Source organism: Varanus komodoensis, unplaced genomic scaffold, assembly GCF_004798865.1.
Source record: "Varanus komodoensis strain SLA01 unplaced genomic scaffold, ASM479886v1 scaffold53, whole genome shotgun sequence".
NCBI lineage: Eukaryota > Metazoa > Chordata > Lepidosauria > Squamata > Varanidae > Varanus > Varanus komodoensis.
The window spans coordinates 5,344,929-5,364,060 of NW_025336126.1; the positions used below are offsets into that span (position 1 = coordinate 5,344,929).

General features: G+C 48.6%; 1 protein-coding gene across 1 annotated transcript; it reads right to left on the minus strand.

The window, feature by feature from the left end:
- Positions 1–1,469: 1,469 nt before the first annotated feature.
- On the minus strand, positions 1,470–19,094 carry LOC123032230 (eukaryotic translation initiation factor 3 subunit C). Its single transcript, XM_044447960.1, has 21 exons — positions 18,989–19,094; positions 17,741–17,885; positions 13,979–14,044; positions 13,574–13,763; positions 12,770–12,895; positions 12,256–12,310; positions 12,046–12,155; positions 11,522–11,649; positions 10,636–10,792; positions 10,426–10,529; positions 9,535–9,676; positions 9,237–9,362; positions 8,940–9,033; positions 7,671–7,858; positions 6,272–6,496; positions 5,475–5,838; positions 4,041–4,200; positions 3,392–3,457; positions 2,876–2,963; positions 2,382–2,544; positions 1,470–1,653 (listed from the first exon to the last, which is right to left on the minus strand). The coding sequence occupies exons 2-21, from the start codon at positions 17,839–17,841 to the stop codon at positions 1,568–1,570; spliced, it is 2,739 nt and encodes a 912-aa protein (XP_044303895.1). The 5' UTR covers positions 17,842–17,885; positions 18,989–19,094; the 3' UTR covers positions 1,470–1,567.
- Between the last annotated feature and the right edge of the window lie 38 nt (positions 19,095–19,132).

A 19,132-nucleotide genomic window follows, 5' to 3' on the forward strand; every position in this document is an offset into this window, starting at 1 on the left:
TCCCTATGCCTCATCCTTTCATACGTTAAGAGACTAAACAGGCATCAGGTTGGTCCTGGAGGGAGGAGACTGGGCAAGGCACAGCAGCTGCTGAAGCACAGTATGGGAGGCACAGAAACATTGTACACTTAGGAAAGGCGCTGGGTAGCTGATGCAGCTACTTCTGACCACTTCACTAAGAGTGGGTGGGGAAGCATCCTTTTTGTTTCAGTTTTACACTAAAACACAAGTGCTGCAATCAAAAATGCAATTTAAAAATGCAAATTGTCAGCTTTTTTGGCTTAAGATTGCTACAGGCATGGCACCCACCTCAGCAGCAAGGGTGGATATGGCCAGACTGTAATGGGGAATATTGCACCAAATAGGGCAGCTTGACTCCAGATAACAGCTGAAATTTCTTGGTAATGATGTACAATGTACTGGTGAGATTGCTGGACTTTTGACTGGGAGAGGTTTAGGTTTAACTCCTTACTGAAGCTAGGAAGCTCATTAAACGACCTTGGGATTAAGGCTGAGATGAGGAATGCTCCAACTCACTTGGCTGTTGTGCTGCTTATGTGCAAGGTGCATACTCATCAATTACTCCTGATAATATTGAAGGGTGCAACATTAAGGTATTCCCTGAAATCTTGATGAATATGGCAGTGGTAATTTTCTTGAGAATGTTGACCCAACTTCGATGAAAGACACTGTCCTTTTTTTGTGCAGAAAGGCAGGGTGGAAATGAAAATCAGTATTACAGAACAAACAGTTGATGCTCGCTGTTTTGTAACAATGCGGCCCCCTGCCTGTGCATTCTGCTCTCACACATCCGCTCCCTTTCATGCTGGCATAAAGTGGCACCAGTATGTTTGCGGCAGAAAGGTACCACTGACAGGGCCTGCAAGATTATGCTGAGACATGAATCAGGCTAAGAGGATTTGTTAAGAGTTACATCCCACCTTTGTTCTTGCAAAGTCAAAGCGGCTTTTGTAAGTGGCTGGGTTTCTTTACCTGGCACTTTCTTGAGGATAACTCCTCTAATCAATTCTGTCTTTGCCTGTTCCCATGAAGACTGAAGCCCAAGAGGCTTTGCTTGGGAGCCAGTATGGTGGAGTGGAAGAGTGCTGGAGTGGGACTCAGACGATCTGGGTTCTAGTCCCCGCTCGGCCGTGGAGCCAACTGGGTGACTTTGGGCCAGTCACAGACCCTCAGCCCAACCTACCTCACAGGGTTGTTGCTGTGGGGATAAGATGGAGAGCAGCGGCAGGAGAATGATGTAAGCTCTTTGAAAAAAGGAAAAGAAATAATTCAAACAATCATTCTTCCGGTGTTTCCTGTAGCCCACACACTCGACCCTCAGAGCTGATGCCAAAAGTTGATGGGGCTGGGTGTGCAGGCCATGGAATTCAAGCAGCCTTCGCTTTCTCAAGACGTGATCTGGCACCCTTTTCCTAATCTTCTTGTGACCCCAAGGACTTCACAACTTGTTTCTTTTTCAAACAAATCCTTTATTTGATGTGTTTGAAACATGAGCGCTAGAGCAGGATTTCTCCCTTCGATAAAGTCTGCAACAACAGCCTAAGAATCAGTAGTTACTCTGCCGCTCTTGCTGCCGGTACCCTCCACGCCGCATGTAGCCCCCTTCGTTCTTCCGGTAGCCATCTTTCTGATCTGCAGGGAGAGCAACAGAAGGCGATGATGAGCAAGGCGGTGGCAAAAAGGCGGTTGATAAAACCTGCCATAATTGGGCTAGTTGAGGAAGTGGGACGGGGCAAAGGGCTTGCTGCAAAGGACTACGCAGTGAACATTCCTGCCCTCCCACCAGAACAAGCAGCCATTTGCAGGGAGATCGGCCCATGTTGGCGCTGCAGAAATGCATAGGGAAGCGGACTGTTGTCTAATTTAGGATGGTGGGAGAAGCACTGGCACTAACAAGGGTCCTTTGCAAAAAAGTGAAGGAGGTAGGTTTCAGTCCACAGCAACTGGAAGCACCACCCAGGCAGGGGAAACTGCTCCACAAATGTTGCCTTTGCTGCACAACCACACCATTAAGCTTACTCCCTTTACTTCTTTACAAGGAAAGCAGACTTGGAGGCAGACCATGGAAGCAGTAGCCATGCCTGCTTCTCTGTAACAAGGCAGTGGGGAACCGGGAACCCTCCATATGTCGCTGGACTCTCAGCTGCCATCAGCCCCTAGGCAGCATAGTCACGGTTCAAGGACGACAGCAGCGGCAGCCCTCGTGTGGGGCCGGGGGTCCTCCTCCCTGCTCTGCAACATCCTAACAGGCTAATGGAATGGAGCAGCTGGAACTTTCTGAAGCTAATGGGACAGAAGAGAGAGGAAGCCGAAGCAGAGCCCCGTTGACACGAGAGGCAGCACTCGGAACTCCCACTTACCCCGGAAGTAGCCGCCGTATGTGCCCTGCTTCTGGTCAAAGACCCTCTCGTTGTTCTCCACGAGGCTGCCCAGCTTCTCGGCCAGCTGCAGTGCCAGGTTCTGCTGGGAGGTGGGCTCTGTCCGATGCATCACGACTGTCTGGGTCGGCTGGTCGAGAGAGGCCTGGCAGGGCAAGGTTTGGAAAGCTCAGACGAGCTCAGCAAGCAAGACTGGCTTACGCTCAAAACTGCCTTTCAAAGGGAAAAGGCTGCTTCCTCCTCCTACTTGCACCAAGCGGCCTCCTATTTTCCTCAGAACCTTCCATCCCACTGGAACCTCTTTGGAAATCCAGTGAGCCACCTCCCCTGCCGAGAGCTGCTGCGGAAAGCGCTAGAGCCCTTCCCACCCACCTCTGAGCTGGTGTGGGCAAGAGCGGCCCCCTCTGGTTACTGCCCCCCCATCTCTGCAACCGGGCCACCCACCACTACCTGCCCCACTGGAAAGGACCTCTCACCATCAGCTCTTCATTGATGATCATCTTGCTGATGATGCTGTGCACTGTGGGGAGGTCCAGCTCGAACATCTCGGACAGGATCTCCATGCTAGAAAGAGGCAGACGCATTTGGGAAGGGAAGGCGATTTGGTCACCAGCTCATGGGGGGCGAGGTGCAACAGCGGCCTGGCAGGCAAGGAGTCTCCTAGGGCAGCCTCCCCCAGTGGCAGCTATGGAAGTTCTGGTCCCACCCATCTGAAGGGCAGCAGGTTGGGGAAAGCTGCCCAAGAGGGACAGCAGCTCACACAAGGCTTGCGATTAAATGACAGACGGAAAGCACAGAGTGTAAAAGATGGACTAATTTTGTTAAATGTTCAGGAACTGGGTGGCTGCAGAGGAGCTCCTGACACCCCCTGCCTGCCTGCCCGCCCGCCCGCCCACAACAGCAAGGAACTCTTGACCACATAGACTCCGCATCTGCAAAATGAGGCACGAGGGTCAGAGACTGGCTTGCCCACTCCACCCCACCAACGGTACCTGATGGAGTCATAGACACTGCTGTAAGTGAAGAGGTAGGTCCGGAGTGACTCCTCCTGGATCTTCCTGGAGTATTTTGATGCGGGGAGAGCAAGAAAGAGAAACCACCATGAGAGCTAGAAAAAGTGTTGCCTCTAAAGCAGAAAGAAGACCTCCAGACATTTGGGGATTCACCTCCTAGCATTGCTGTCCACTCATCATGCAGGCAGCGGACTCCCAGGAGCCGAAGTCCAAAACATCTGGCGGTCTAAAAGCCTAACCAGCCATTTTCCCCAGACAGCCGTCAAGCTCCTCACTGCCCAACTGCCCAGACAAGGAGACACCGTGGGCACAGTTGTTCCAATGCTGCAACTTTGTCTCTATCCAAAGACCAGGGCTGGAGCCATTCCTCCAGGGCCAGCATCAAAGACACTAGAGCACAGTGGCTTCGAAGATGAAAGCCCGCACCCCATCTCTGGCAACGCCCGTTCAGAGCAGACGATCCTGAGCTAGATCCTGCTGAATTTATGGAGATTCAGCAGAGGGCAGCTTCCCCCGTTTCCAGACTCCTCCAGCGCTTCTCAGAACCGTCGGCTTTTTGTCTGTCCTGATCTGTCCTTAAGGAGTAGGATGCAGTCTTTCCCCCGCAAACAACCCCTCTGCCACTGACCGGACGAGCATGCTGCGCACTTTGTCAGCCTCGGGGAACAGGTCCCAGACCTTCCCGTTCATTTTCTCATTGACGATGAAACGGTGACACGTCTTCCAGTCGCCCATCTTCATCGCCTTGGATGCTGCCACCACGTGCTCCCTCATAGACTCCGGGGGGCCTGCAGCAAGGGGGAGAGTGAGAGAGGGGCAGTCAAGAAGGGACAGAGCATCCCATCTTGGAAAGGAGTTTGAGTAGCCGCGATGACGGGCTAGACCTCTTTAACATCTTCTCACAAGGCCAAGAATAACTTGGTCTTCCAAGAATTTCATCTTGCGCATGTTGCAAGGAAGAAAAACATGTTCCTTCAAATAGTTTGAAAATGTATGGATTACGCCTGTCACTGTCATTTGAATTTATTTTACCCAGATTAATCAATTTAATGATTAATTTGGGTAAATTAATCATTAATGATTAAGAACGATCTTAATGATTAAGAACAACAATTCTTTTTTTAAAAAAACACACATGGTTTCTGTATGTTATCAGTCACAACAGGTCATTTTAGGAGCATTCCTTCTTAAAAAGGAGGAAATAATTTGACAGTTGTAATTTTTACAAGTATTGGTATTAAAAAGCACTGCTTAAAAATCATGTGCCTGATTAAACTTGGGGCAACTTTTAAGGGAATGATCAAACCAACCATTTAAGCAAAGCCTTCCATCCCTCTAAGTAAGGACTATACCCAGGCTTCCTCAGATTTGTTTGCCAGATCACCAAGTCCAATATCGCCCCCAGCAGTTGATAATCTTTGAATGAACTGTGAACAAGAAACCACCAGAAAGAGCAGAGGCCTCTGGAACTGCACAGACTCCCAACATTTTGCAACTTCAGCAAGCCTGACACAAGTGAAAGACTTCCCCTCCCTCCAACCCCTCTGCAAATACCCAGGAAAGAGGGGAACAGGTTGTTGGCAAGTAACAGCAGTTTAATAATACACCAAAACTCCATCTGCAGGACTCCGAAGTCACATCGGAAGTCACAGAAAACAGAGGAGTATCTTGGCGGGATTCCTATCACTTAGGACAGCCTTCTCCCAGTGGACATCTTCCAAATATGTTGGACTACAAATCCTAGCATCATACCAGGCAGGGAAAGGGTGCCTTAAGAGGTGGGGCTTCACTGCCCCTCACAGCTACCTGTCCCTCCCACACATCTTCAGAATCATGGGAATATGCAAACTGACCGTTCGAAGAGGGACCCTGGGGGCGAGACCAGCTTGCTCCAACCAGGTGCCCTGCAGATGTGTGGGCTCAGCACTCATGTGGCTGGGGAGTGAGAGAGCTGTAGGGCAGCACATCTGGAGGGCTCTAGGTTGGGACACGTTGGCGCACAACACCGGCCAGCCCAGCCTTTCCAAGGCTCCAACAGGCCAGCTGCTGCAGGGGCACTCACCCAGGAGGGGCTGGCGCTCGCCCACGCGCAACTGGTGGTGGAACTGCTTGCTGATCATGCGCCGGCGGGCATCGAACTCGTGGGCGGCCATGTAGGGGATTTCAAGCAGCATGGCCGAGACCAGATAGACACACTCCAGGAGCTCCAGGTTGATGTGCATGTGGAAGGGGACCTGGCGCCGCTTCTCGATCTTCTCCTGCTCCTGGTTGCGCTCCTGCATGCTGCGCATCAGCAGCCCCTGGCCCAGCAGCTCCTTGGCTCGTCCGCTCGACTGAATGTCCAGCAGGGCGTTGTGGGCATCCTTGATCAAGCCCTGGCGGAACGCGCAGATGCCCAGCTGCACCATCGTCCGGTTGTACAGGATCTGCAAGAGTCACGAGAGTTTAAGGGGACTGGAAACGGACTGGATTCTGCTCCCCAAGGGCTGTGGGGTGATGCAAAGTATATCACTCCTGCCCCAAATATTCACTTCCCATCTTCTTCCTTCACAATTCAGGCGGGACAGACACAGAAGTACAAGCTCCTTTCCAGCTATTCTGCCCACCTGATTCACCTTGCCCAGTATTCCATTATTTGCTGGGATGGGTACTTTTTGTTCCTATTCACCTGGCTTGGGACACCTGCTGCTTCTCAGTATCAGAGGTGGAAACTGTGAGCAGGAGTGAGTGTGTTACCCAGCAGGGTGAGAGGGAGTTCTTGATCCTCCATGGCCATTCTGGGGCATATGCTTAGAGGACCAGCTTTGTCAGCTGCAGCTAAGCACCCCAGGCCCCTCTGCTCCAGTTGCCCTCCCTAACCTGCACAGGCGGGTCTGCGTGCTGGATGTTGTCCTGCAGGTGGCTCATGAGCATCAGGTCACGGGCCTGATACCAGCGGTCGTGCAAGGCATGGTGGTAGATGTGGCAGAGGATGGCACAGGTACGGATCCGGTCTGTCCTATCCTTGGCGTAGATGAACTTGCAGAGGCGTTCCATCAGCACCGCTGAGTCCTCAGCCTCGTTCTCAGCCTGGTCTTGTTCCGACTGTGTGCAAGGGCGTAACACAAGGTAAAGAGCCAGAAAATATCTCCCATGACCAGCATCTAGCCCTAATAGAGGTGTCCTCGCGTGTCAAATGCTCTCCAGCTTTGGCTCCCTTTCTCTGCCATTACAATGCTAAGAGTACAGTCTCAAATGAAAATATAAACTAATTTCAAATCTGCTTAAGTGTTAAGACTCCTAACACAGGGCATCTAAGAACTGAAGTTGTACAGCTGGAAGCTAAAACTCTCTACAAAGCCTAGTTGGCAATCTCTCTCTCCCTCCTACCACTCACAAGCACTTCCCTTCCCAGGATCCTCTGAAGGAAGCCATGGAAACTAAACCAACACTCAGCGAAAGCTTACATTGAAAACCGACAAGACCTACAACTGCCCAAGGTCCTTGGCACCCATGCTGTGCGGATGTATCCTACATTCTCCCAACCTGTCAGCAATCTTATCAATCCATCCAAAGCATCCCCTTTCCTCTATACTGTCAAGGCTGAAGGACACAGCTGAACTCTGATTTGGGGAAGGCATAGTCTGTCTTTGCCTGCAGAAGCTCCTGGGCTTAATCTATGGCATCTCCAGCCAGAAAGACCAGGTAGCAGGTGCTGGGAAAGGCCACTGCCAGCCAGAGTACCTCACCTTCAGGTACTTGAAAGTTGACCCACTTTCAGCTTGAGGGCCAAATTCCACTTCAGGGAAATTTTTTTGGGCTGGGCCATTATCCCAGCATTGGGTGAGACTGAAGGCAAAATGGGAGGAGGGAAAAATACTGGTTTATTTTAACTTAAGGCTCTTGCTGCTGTAAATGCCTTCTGGAACAACAGCTGTACAACAGCTGTACAACAGCTGGGAAAAGTGCATGGCCATTTGGGGAAATCCAGAGTGCTGGATCTAGCCTTCAGGCATGAGATATTCATCCTTGAAGCAGGCAGCACATAGCTTCCTAAGCATTAGACACTTCAGGGCAGCCATCCCCCAACCTGGTGCCCTACTGTCGTTCCGGACGTCAAATCAGGCCCAACCTGTGTGACCATCATTAAGGATTCTGGGAACTGACCACCATGTGAGTGGGCACCAGGGTTTTCACCTCCCACAAAGACTTTAATAGTCCCTGCAACCAGAGTGGGAAGCCTCAGGCAAGCCAGCGACTGTCAGTGGCGCGCCACTACCTTGCTATCCCCTGCAGGGCCCTGCTGTCGCTGGTGAGCCTTGTAGTCAAACTTGTAGTAGGTGTGGAGGATGCAGCGCAGGTAGATGCGGCAGAGTTCATCCGTGGTCCCTTTGTCCTGCAGGTAGGTCTGCACCCGGTCGATGATCTTGCAGACCTTGGCCTCATCCTTCAGGTGGTCGACATACTCTGGTGGAAAAAAGGAACATTTCTAGATGTGCAGTATTTCTGCACTGGCTTTCTAAGACTTTCCGTGGTGGTTCACGAAAACATAAAAACCATTAAAATATAGGAAAAACATTAAACACTTTAAACAATTTTAAAAACAATGCAAGGCAGACATGCTTGAATTCAGAGGCGGGGAGACCAATTGTCCAACGGGGAGGTGCTTCAGGATTTGGGAGCAATGCAGGAAAAACCCCTTTCTCACCCACCCCACAAGCAGGCCTCTGCAGGGTCTGCAAAATGACCTCTCCTGCTGATCTTACTGAAAAGTCCCATACCAAGATAGGTGGACCCTCAGACAGCCTTAATGTTTAAACAGCTTCATACCAACAGCTTAAATTGAGCGGAGAAAGACATTGGCAACCAATGCAGATCTTGCAGCATTGGTTGCCAAAGAGCAAAGAGGGCTGCTGGATTTCTTTCTTTGCCATATAGAATGTGTCGAGACAACACCAAAATACCCGTTAAACAGGAGCTGAGGATTTTTATAAAGTTATAATAACTAATATGTATTTAAAATTGGTTTTAAATTTTGTATTAACTTTTAATTATGTTTTAATATGAGGCATCTTTAATTGTTATTTTTAATGTATTTTGTGAACCCCCCAGAGAACTTCTGCTGTTGGGCAGTATAGAAACTTGATTAATAATCGATTTTGGGATTTTGCACATGTACAAAAATGGAATAACAAAGTACAGTCCTGCCAAGGAAAAGCAGCAGACACATTAGCTCTTCTTTGCATTGTAGCAATGACTTTGCCACCTTTGATTTTGATGGATGTCCCCCCAGGAAACTAAGAGGGAAAGCTTTGGAATTTGCTCAATGGGGTTTGGATAATCATATATAGCAGACACAAAATGGAGATATGCTGAAACAGACCCAGGGAAGAAGCAATCCGTTCCCTAGAAAGCATCTAGCTAGGGATGGTGGGGGTTGTAATCCCACACATCTGGAGGAGATCAGAAGGCTATCTTCAGGCCCATCTGAAGTCCCTCCATTCCCCCCGCCTTCCTGTGCAAGACAGACAGACACTTGTTCACTCACCTTGGGAGTGGGGGTCTGTGTTCTGCATGATCTTGGTGAACTCCTCATCCATCCGCTCCACAAGAGTCAAAATACAGCCACGGACCCGAAGGGGCTGGCCATGGAAAAACACAAACAGGTGAATGGAGTAAAGGCCATTGGGAAGACACAATGACACCGCACCTTTTCTCTTTCTTGTCTGCCAATTAACTCTAGCATCTTGCTTGCTCACCTCCTCCAGATATCAAAATAGCTTGTTCAACCCATCCCAAATTAGGGGAGAAGTTGCAGCTGACTGCTGTAGGTAGAATCGCTCACCTGTTCGTTGTTGGACAGGTTCTCAGAATCCTCTGCAATGTTCTGACCAATGAAGATGTTGGAATGCGCAAAGAGGATGTCCAGAAGCTCATCAATGCAGGAAAGGCACTTCTGCCACATCTCCGGCTGTCCATGGAGGGAAAGCAGGAACAAAGAGGAAACAACTGAGGCCCTTGGCATTACAGAAAGGCACTTGATAATGTCTGAACGTTTTTCTCAGTTAACACTGGGAAGCAAAAGAGACTTGTGCTGTGTTTGTGTAGCTTCTTCCCACCCACCTTCCCCCTTTGCCCTGTACCTTCATGTATGTGGCCAGGTTGGGGTTGTAGTCATACAAAGATGCAACAATGTTAAACTTGATTTTGATGTCAATGGCAATGCCCAGGTTGTTCTCGGCTGCAATTCCGACCAGAAGCTGCAGAAGATCGATCTGGGCTGCCCTGCAGGGGGGCACATAGAAGAGGAGGTCAGGATGGACGTGTGCTAGGAGAGGTGGAAAAGGCTGGGTTGTTTCTCCCAAGGTACTTCCTCATGTCATCTGCTGCTGCCCTACGTGAAAGCGTCTTAACACTTGAGGAACCATCTTCCATGTTTAGCTCTCCTGGAACTAAGGAGCCGAGGAAAAATTTGGGACACTGTATAGAGGTGACAGACCAGCCTGAAGAGAACGTGATGCAGCCAACTTCACAGGAGGAGGATGTAGCCAGGTAAGAGAGCACCTGCCTGCTCAAGACCCTGGAAAGTCGTTGCCACCCAGACTTGACTATATGGAGCCGGACAGACAAATAATCTGAACTTGCAAAGAGGCGGTTCCATAAGTTTCACCTTGCCACAGCTAAGCAAATTCTGCCTGGGAAGGTAGATATGTCTTCCTGAGTTCCACAGAAATAAGGCGGGATGGAAATGCTTTAATTAAAACCACGTTTGTTTGTTCTGCAGAGCCACAAAGCCTCTTGCCATTGCCACTGAATCGCTCCTTGTGCCAGAGTCTGGGTCCATCTCAAGGGAAGAGGAGACACTTTGGGAAAGGAGCTGCCTCTGCAGCATCTCTTCAAATTATTGTCATAACATCGCCTGGCAAGTTTGCCTCTGTGAGGTGGCAACAGTGACCCCAAAAGCCACCCCCCCAGAAGGGAGTTGCATACATAGCCTCTCCCCATCTTTCCAAATCCACTCTCTGTGGCCTCACCGATCAGTGCCCTTCTTTCCACGGGCCTGTAGGATCTCATTGAGTTTCTTCACGACCACGGCATGGTTGATCTCTATGCCTTTGGCAAACATCTTGGGCTTTTCCTGAAAGAGGAAAAGGAAGGTAGTCTCAAGCTGTGATCAGCAAACATCCTCCAAGCCGCGCCACTCTCTCCTGCCAGCTGACTAGAGGGCAGAAGCAGTGCCTCACCTTGACCAGCGGGACTCCCCCTTTGACCTTCTCCCACTCGCCACCCTCGTTGTCGTCCTCATCGTCATCGTATCTCTTGGATTTGCGGTCCTGCTTTTTCTTTGCCTTCTCTTCCCGCTTCTTCTCTAGCATCCTCTTATCTTCCTCAGTGCCAGCTCTGGTTGTGGAGGATGAAACAGATTTGCATCCTGAGACTCTGAAGCCCCAGGCTGCCCGAATCGTTCAAGCCCAAGAACAGCCCCCTAACTCGACTACGGTTCTAGCCTTACATTAATGAAGCCAGCCCCAGCCCCAGCCCCAGCCAGTCTGATCTGAACCAGATTTAGGTGGTCATCAAATACAAACTATCCAGTATAGACACTGCTCAATCCATCAGAACCACAACAAAGATCGCCTACCATCTGTTTACAGATACTAGCTTCCTGTCGTGGCTTAAGTACCCAAGGGCCCAGTTAAACGCTCCAAACAGAGCCAGAATGGAGATGCCAACTTGATCTGCTCGTGCACCTCCATTTAACAAGTAGTGCCCTTCCACAGGCCCATCACTACCTAAGCTGTAGAACAGATAATCAAACATGGAAGTGGTCAAGCTAAACCCAAACTCTGTAATGATATACAGAGTCTAAAGCAGCAAAAGCCAGACTGACAGGTTGGGCCCTGGATAACCCAACTCCATGAGTGGATCCTCGGCGCACAGCAAAGCTCGAGAGAGTCTCAGTTTCAGGTTCCCAAATTAGGGGTTCCTGATCTTGATCAAAGGCTCAGTCACAACTGGTCATCCTCCTGGCTCAAGGCTGAGGGATCACTGCTCAAAAGGACACCAGGAAGTATTGCACGAAGATAACAGGCATGCCGCACATTTTGTCAAAAAAGGCTGCCCCCTTACTTCTTAAGGAACTTAGAGGCCAAGGATGTATATTTGCCCTCATCTTCATCTGACTCCGAGTCCGATTCTGAATCCGATGAGCCCCAGTCTTCATCATCATCTGAGTCTTCTTCATCCTCATCTTCATCCTGCCAGGGAAGAGGAGGAAGAAAAATTGTGTCCTGGCAAACCATGCGGCCTCTCAAATTCAGCTGGCAAAAGCCACAGAACAGCAGAGGGTCAGAGAAGTTACAAAACACCTTGAACAACCCAAGCTTCATGAGAAATCTGCCCCAGTTCCGCAAGCATCTGGGAACATCTCTGCCATTCTTTCCTGCTGCAGATGGGAGGAGGGGTCAGGCTGGACAGTGGACAGGTTGACTGAATGCAGCAGGGGCTTTTGGGTGGAAAGGGAGCATCAGCTTCAGGGGGCTTTGAGAGCAATCGAACAACAGTTTGGGTGGGAGATGGTACAGGGCCCATCAGCAACTCCATGCTGATGGCCCACTGGAGTCTGGCCAAGGCACTCCTTCGGAAGCTCTCACCTCCATCTTTTTCATGTATTTGCCACGTCCCTCGGATGCTCCTTCTTTCTTCTTCAGGAAGGCTGCTGCACTCATTCCTTCGTCATCTTCATCACCCGAAGAGGACGATCCTGGGGACAAGAAGAGGGTGGGTTTGGCACTGAAAGGGGACAACATACACGGTTTCATTGGAAAGAAGATCTATCGATCTGTGGCTGCATTGACACTTACCCTCTGAATCATCACTTTTCTTGTCATCCTCCTCGTCAGCTGACTGCTCAGGGTTCTGGGAAAACATCCGAGATGGTAAATAAACCGAGGTTACTTGCTCTTGTCACAAACCGTCTCTTACAAACTCTACTTTCTGACCTAGCTCTGAATACACAAGTCACCCAAAGCCAAAAGCCGGCTAGGGATGCTTGGAGGTGTAGTCCAATTCACCTGGAGGGCATCATACCGGGGAAGGCTGCTCCAAGCCTCAACAGGATGGCCAGAGGTAGGCATGGGAACAAAACAGATCTCTAAATGCTTTGGACTTCAACTCCCAGCATTTCTGACCACCGGCCTTGCAGGGACTTCTGGGACTTGAAGACTAAACCAGCTGGAGATCCAACTGCTGTATTACCATCCCTCCCTGTTACCTAAGGCTTAGCACCCCTAAATACATCCACCACACACACGTGCTCACGCGATACTCCTCAGGTACCACTCTAGAATGACCTCCACCCTGTAGGCATGTTGATACCTGGCGGTAGGCTGTGATCTGGCTCTCGTAATCCCGGTTGTACTTGCGAATCTTCTGCCGGAGGGTACTAAGAGCTTTGGCGTTGTTCTTGTTCATCTTCTTCTTGCCTTCCTTGTCTTCCCATAGCTACGTCAAGGAGACAAAAGGAAAGGCGACATGACTATAGGTGGTGGCCCACAAATCAGCCTCGCTTCTTACTTTGTGTAATGCCACAAAGGGCAGCTGCTTCACTCTCGAGCCGATGTTTTAGTATCTAATATCAGAGTCGGGCAACCTGGTACCCTCCAGGTGTTCTGGGCTACCATCAGGCTCAGTCAGTACGGAGTTGTAGGCTAGAACATCTGGAGTCTACCAAGTTGCCAAACCCTCACTATTTAGGGGACAGCATCAAACTAAGATGAGGGGATCTGTGCCTACATTCCTTCTCACCCGTGAAGTGTTACCATCCTTTGGACAAGACTACCTTGCAGGGTCATTGCAAGGATAAAAGAGGGTGTGGAAGAGATCATGTGTGCCATGAGTTGCTTGGAGAGAGGGCATTTTTTAAAAATGCAATTTATGCCTAATTGTATGTGCATCCTTACTCTCTATATACTTAAGACATTTATTCCCACCCTGGAAAGATTTCAAGGTGGCTTACTGACCAGAACGAATCTGCTTATGATGAAATACACATATTTAAAGACAAGCACCCACTAAAAAAAAAAAAAACGAAAAGAAAAACAAAGAAATATCACAACCCCAAAAACTGGCAGCGAAGTCAAAGAGCAACTGAGCCTGCTGTCGTTGTCCCCGTCTCCCTACCTCGTTGAGGTAATCCTCCAGGTCTGCCAGGATGCGGATGTAGAAGCGGGGCACGCCCTCCTTGTCAACTATGCTCTTGGCCTTTCCATAAGCCTTGCCCAGCAACTCGAATTCCTCCAAGCATTTGGTGACATCCCGGATCTTCATGGCATTCCGGATTGTCTTGATCAAGTTGGTGAGCTCTTCAAACCTGAGGCAAGGGAGAAAAGGAGGCGTGGTTGAACTCTGGGGCAAAGGGGCAGGGCATGCATCTGGGTCCCCCAAAAGCCAAGGCGAGGCGGCCACAATACTGTCAATCCCAAAGGAAAGAGGCCACTGCCATGCCAGTTAACAGAATGAGGCTCTCAGCTTAGTCCTCCAGAAACCAGAAGCACCTCCTCCTCCCACAATTCAGCCGAACATCACCTCTTGTCCTTTGCGCTGCGCACAATTCTCTTGGTATCTTCCTCATCTTCACTCAACAGGAGAGGCCTGTAGAAAGGGGAGGGAAACAGGCGGTTAATTCCTGCAATCGATTATTCGTACACATTGTCCAGAGAGATGTGCATCCCCGTCCTAGCTGAATTTGCTGACCACCAGCAGAAAATCAATAGGCAGTAAACCATGACAGTGCCTTTACTTAGCTTTACACTCTTGTTTTATGGATAACATTGTCAGCTACCTTTCTGGGTTGTTGTTGAAACTGGTAAACTATGGTCTGTTCTGCTGCACCTTTTGACAACAGCAGCCCTCTGGGGGGCTGAAACTGGCCCCTGAAATTGCTCAACTTTGGATGAGAGGAAGAAGCAGGCAGAAGGAAAGAGCTGCCACAGGCATGGCCAGACAGGCGCTGGTGGGAAGATTGCCCAAGGGACTGTTGTGTTGCATGAATTGCAACACACACACCTTTCAACATTACTGTTCAATTATTACTAGATGAGCACCTAAGACCCAGGACCAAAGTTGCTGTCTGAGGGATCCCACAGAGATGAAGCAAGAGGCATAAAGCACAACAGTACCCTTGCAGCCTAAGCCAAATCAACTTTCTTGTCTAACTCCCAGTGTAAACTATGTAGCACAGTCATCATATAAGTGTTGGGCTATCTGGCTGTACAAATGGGAGGCCTCTAATTTATTAATTTATATCCTGCTTTTTCATTTTTAAAGAACTCACAGTGGCTTATGTCATTCTCCTCCTGCTCAAAAGCTTAGGGTTAGGCTGAGAGTCTGTGACCTGCTCAGAGTCACCCAGTGGCTTAGTGGGGATAAGAACCCAGCGCACCGAAGCCTCACTTCCACACTCTTAATCCTCGCTCTACTGAGAGACCACCTCCATTTAGGCTAGTCATGATCATTTTCCTCTTCTCCTCTCACCCACTCCTCTCCCTTTTCTGTTAAGTTTTTAGTGTGTATATCTCCTTTGTTATTGATCCTTTATAACAGAAACTGCCACTGTGGTCTATTTGGCTGAACAGCAGAGTAAAACATATCTCAGTCAATTAACCAATAGTGAATGATGCCCCATGGTCCAAAAAGAATAAAGACAAAGGACAGTTTCCAATGTAATATTGAAAAGTCAGCTTGCATTACTGCACTGTCTATGGTATGCTAGCTACCAATGCATTAGATACCCATCAGAGACCCACATTTAAAGAAGATTCCACCTGTGGATGGAATACAGGGATAAAAGAAGAAAGCAGAGAATAACAGAAAAGATGGAGAGAAGTTCCACAGGCTCCCAAGTTTTATTACCAGCTTTATGGATGACTAAGCACTTGGTTGGGCAGACTTTCCAAAAATTTATTAGTGAGGGCCTGGCGCAAAAGACAGAACATTAAAGTTCTTAAAAAAGAGTTCATCTGAACCAAGGAAGCTGTTTTCAATACTCGAAAAGAACTAAGTTCAGCCCCTTCATGCAAAAGGACAATCCTGGAAGGCAGAAACCCTTGCTGACTGACTGACTGGCATTCAGCCAGGATCCACAGAATCCTAATCTACCTTCTGTCTACCCCTGGCCTAGTTCCTGGGCAAAATCAAAACCCATCTAAAGACACGGACATGGTCCTCCCCCAAAGACCGTGCATATGATGGAGAGGAGCAGAAGATGAGAGCATGCATATTTTTCTGATGGTTGTCTTCAGAAAATAGGAAGATTCCCTGCACTATGTCAGCTAGATAATGCCTCCTCTGGACCATTATTGTTGACACTGACTGTGGCTCTCGAGGGCTGCATGCAGGAGTCTTTCCCAGCTCTTTACACTGAAAAGAGGGCGATTTTGAAAAAGCCTTCTTTGACAAGTATTTTCTGCGCAGCTCATCATTTCTGCCCATTCTAAACACATTCCAACCATCAAAATCATGTCAGGACATCTCGTTTTGCTAGCCCTAATGCTACCCTGGTTCACACCACTAACCCTAATATAGGGCTAAAATACCATTGACAAGAGGGCGATTTTGAAAAAGCCTTCCTTGACTAGCTTTTTCTGCACTGTTCATCATTTCTGCCCATTCTAAACATATTCCAACCATCAAACTCATGCTGGGACACCTAGTTTTTCTAACCCTAACCCTACCCTGAAGTATACCCCTAACTGTAATAGAGGGCGAAAGTTCCATAGAAAAGAGGGTGTTTTTGAAATAACCTTCATTGACTAGCTATTTCTGCACTGCTCATCATTTCTGCCCATTCTGAGCACATTCCAACCATCAAACTCATGCTGGGACACCTTGTTTTTCTAACCCTAACCCTGCCCTGGTGCACACCCCTAACCCTAATATAGGGCTAAAATACCATTGACAAGAGGGCGATTTTGAAAAAAACCTTCCCTGAGTAGCTGTTTCTGAACAGCTCATCTTTTTTGCCCGTTCTAAACACATTCCAACCATCAATATCATGCCAGGACACCTCGTTTTTCTAACCCTAACCCTACCCTGGTGCACATCCCTAACCCTAATCTAGGGCTAAAATAACATTGACAAGAGGGCGATTTTGAAAAAACCTTCCCTGAGTAGCTTTTTCTGCACAGCTCATCTTTTTTGCCTGTTCTAAGCACATTCCAACCACCAATATCATGCCAGGACAGCTTGTTTTTCTAACCCTAACCCTACCCTGGAGTATACCCCTAACCGTAACAGAGGGCGAAAGTTCCATAGAAAAGAGGGTGATTTTGAAAAAACCTTCCCTGAGTAGCTTTTTCTGCACAGCTCATCTTTTTTGCCCGTTCTAAACACATTCCAACCACCAATATCATGCCAGGACAGCTTGTTTTTCTAACCCTAAACCAGTAATGGCGAACTTTTTAGAGACTGAGTGCCCAAACTGCTACCCAAACCCCACTTATTGCAAAGCGCCAACACTACAATAAAATATGAAAACTGAGGTTTCAGTTTAGAAAAAACAACTCACAGCTAGTCCAAGCAAATATAGATACATCTCTCTCTCTCTCTCTCCTTGGCAGCGCACTGACCGGCCATGCGAAAGCTCGGACGAGTCACGGTTAATGAGTTGTGACTTGTGATGTCATCACCTGGCGCCACTATCCCTTTCCGAGCATGCGCATGGCCCCTATGTGCACTGGTATTCGATGCTCGGCTGCTGGGGCAATGCTGGGGTGACTTGGCTCATGTGCCAACAGAGGGGGCTGTGTGCCCACTGTGGCACACGTGCCATAGGTTCTCCACCACTGAGATATGTCATGAAAGCAGTGGATTAAATCAAAGAGGAGAAAGGGTAAGCCTAAAACCCTGAATTCCCATTTCTGACTTTTAAAACAGGGATACAATATTCCACTCCCTGCACAAACACACACACACCCCACTCCTCTTACAGCAACAGCTAGGAGCCTTTAATCCAGTAATGGGAAACCTCTTTCAGTCTAAGAGCTGAATTCAATTTTGGTGAAGGTTGGAGCACCAGATTCCAGTAGTGGTAAGTGATGAAAGCAGAAGTGGTAGATCCAGAATTGCTATTATTTTCAGCATATTAGTTAAATGTTCCTGCTGCCAATAATTAAGCCTTATGAAAGGCATTTTGCTAAAAATGAGCCAAAAAAAAAAAAACTGCACAAAAGTCACCACATTACTGGTGCTTGGGGAAAGGGGATGTAGTCATCTGGAGAACCTAGTTGGGGGTTCCCCATGCTTTAATCCCTCCCTCTCCAATCCCCCCACAATTGAGATTATACTTACTGTTTCCCAAAATTTCCTCCAACGGGCTTGGCTACCAGCTCATCCCCAGAAACTGACGATTCTGACTCACTATCTGAGCCAGTGGTGAAGAAACGTGACATGGTGGTGGCGACTCTGGACTGTCAGTTGCCTGCCACTCCTGAACCTGGATGACATTTGGTGGATGGGTGGGGGAAATGCAAAGATCTGGTTAGCTCACGTCCATGAGAACAGCCCCTCCATGTGTAGCGGCAGATCCAGAACCCAAACAGTTATATCACACTCTTCTGCTCCAAAGAATTCAGCTTAGCTCCCTTCTCCACAGCCCATTCCACTTTTCAAAATCTGACAATAAAGCTAGGTTGGGCTGAGGATATCAACAAGTTCAAAAGTAAGCCAGCCAGCTTCACAGCTGAACCTGGAATTTGATCCAAGGTTTTCCCATACTTGTCCAATACTTTTAATCGTTACATCACACTAGTGTCCAATGTATACAACTCTCATACTTCACTAAACATGAAGCAGCTAAATATGACTTTCCTGTTCACCCCCCCTCCTACTTCTCTTCTTTTGTTATTTCCAATTGGATGAACTTTCAACTCTAAGCTTCTCGGGATGCTGAACCATCATATATCCCTTATTTAAAAACGAATAAAATGCCAAGTAGGTTGATGACAAATTATTAGTATTACCACCAGCAGAATGGTACCATTTTGGCTAAATAAGGATTGCCATTCAAAGAATGAGCCTTATATAAGTATATATATTAGACCCGCTGGCCTGACTGGCTCCCTTCTAACTCTATTATTCTATGATTCTAGACACTAGAATACAAAATTGTGGCCCTCGTGTGGTTGGGCTGCAACTCCCAACTCTCTCCCTCACCCTTGGTTACGTTGGTAAGGGCTGATGGAAGCAGTACTCTTTGCACCCCAATTTACATGATACTGATCCGTAATATATCCAACCTTTATTTAAAGTAAATATTTTGGAAAAATCCATTATTTATCCTAAATTTTAATCTAAGAAATCACGTCGGCAAGCAAGGGGAATCTGCCTCCTAGATCCCTCAGTTAGATACCCAAAGCGCAGCTGGCTTCTTCCTCTGTTACCTCCCCCATCCCCATTCCCATCCCCCTCCTCCTCCGGGGCTTTCTGGCACATACCCATCGTCTTGCTTTTCCTCTCAGAGATTTCCCGCCCCCAGGCCAGCCCCCCAAACCTCTGATCCCCTCTCCCCGCAGCCCTCACAACTTCACACGCGCTCACCCGGGCCCGGCCTGAAAACGAAGGGAGGCTTCGCCTTCACGCAATCGCCACAGCGCACGCGCAAAGGCTTCCAAGCGTCCCTTCCAGAAGAGAATGCGCCGGTTTCCTCATACTAACGGGCGCAGTTCTGATGACCACTTCCTG

Bases quoted from the DNA above. Each gene is read 5' to 3' on its own strand.
- LOC123032230 (XM_044447960.1), bottom strand. From the start codon at position 17,841: ATGTCACGTTTCTTCACCACTGGCTCAGATAGTGAGTCAGAATCGTCA. The intron at 12,896-13,573 runs GTAGGGAGACGG...TCCTTGACGTAG, and splicing joins TGGAGGATTACCTCAACGAG to CTATGGGAAGACAAGGAAGG. The intron at 2,964-3,391 runs GTACCGTTGGTG...GCCTCTTTCTAG, and splicing joins AGTGTCTATGACTCCATCAG to CATGGAGATCCTGTCCGAGA.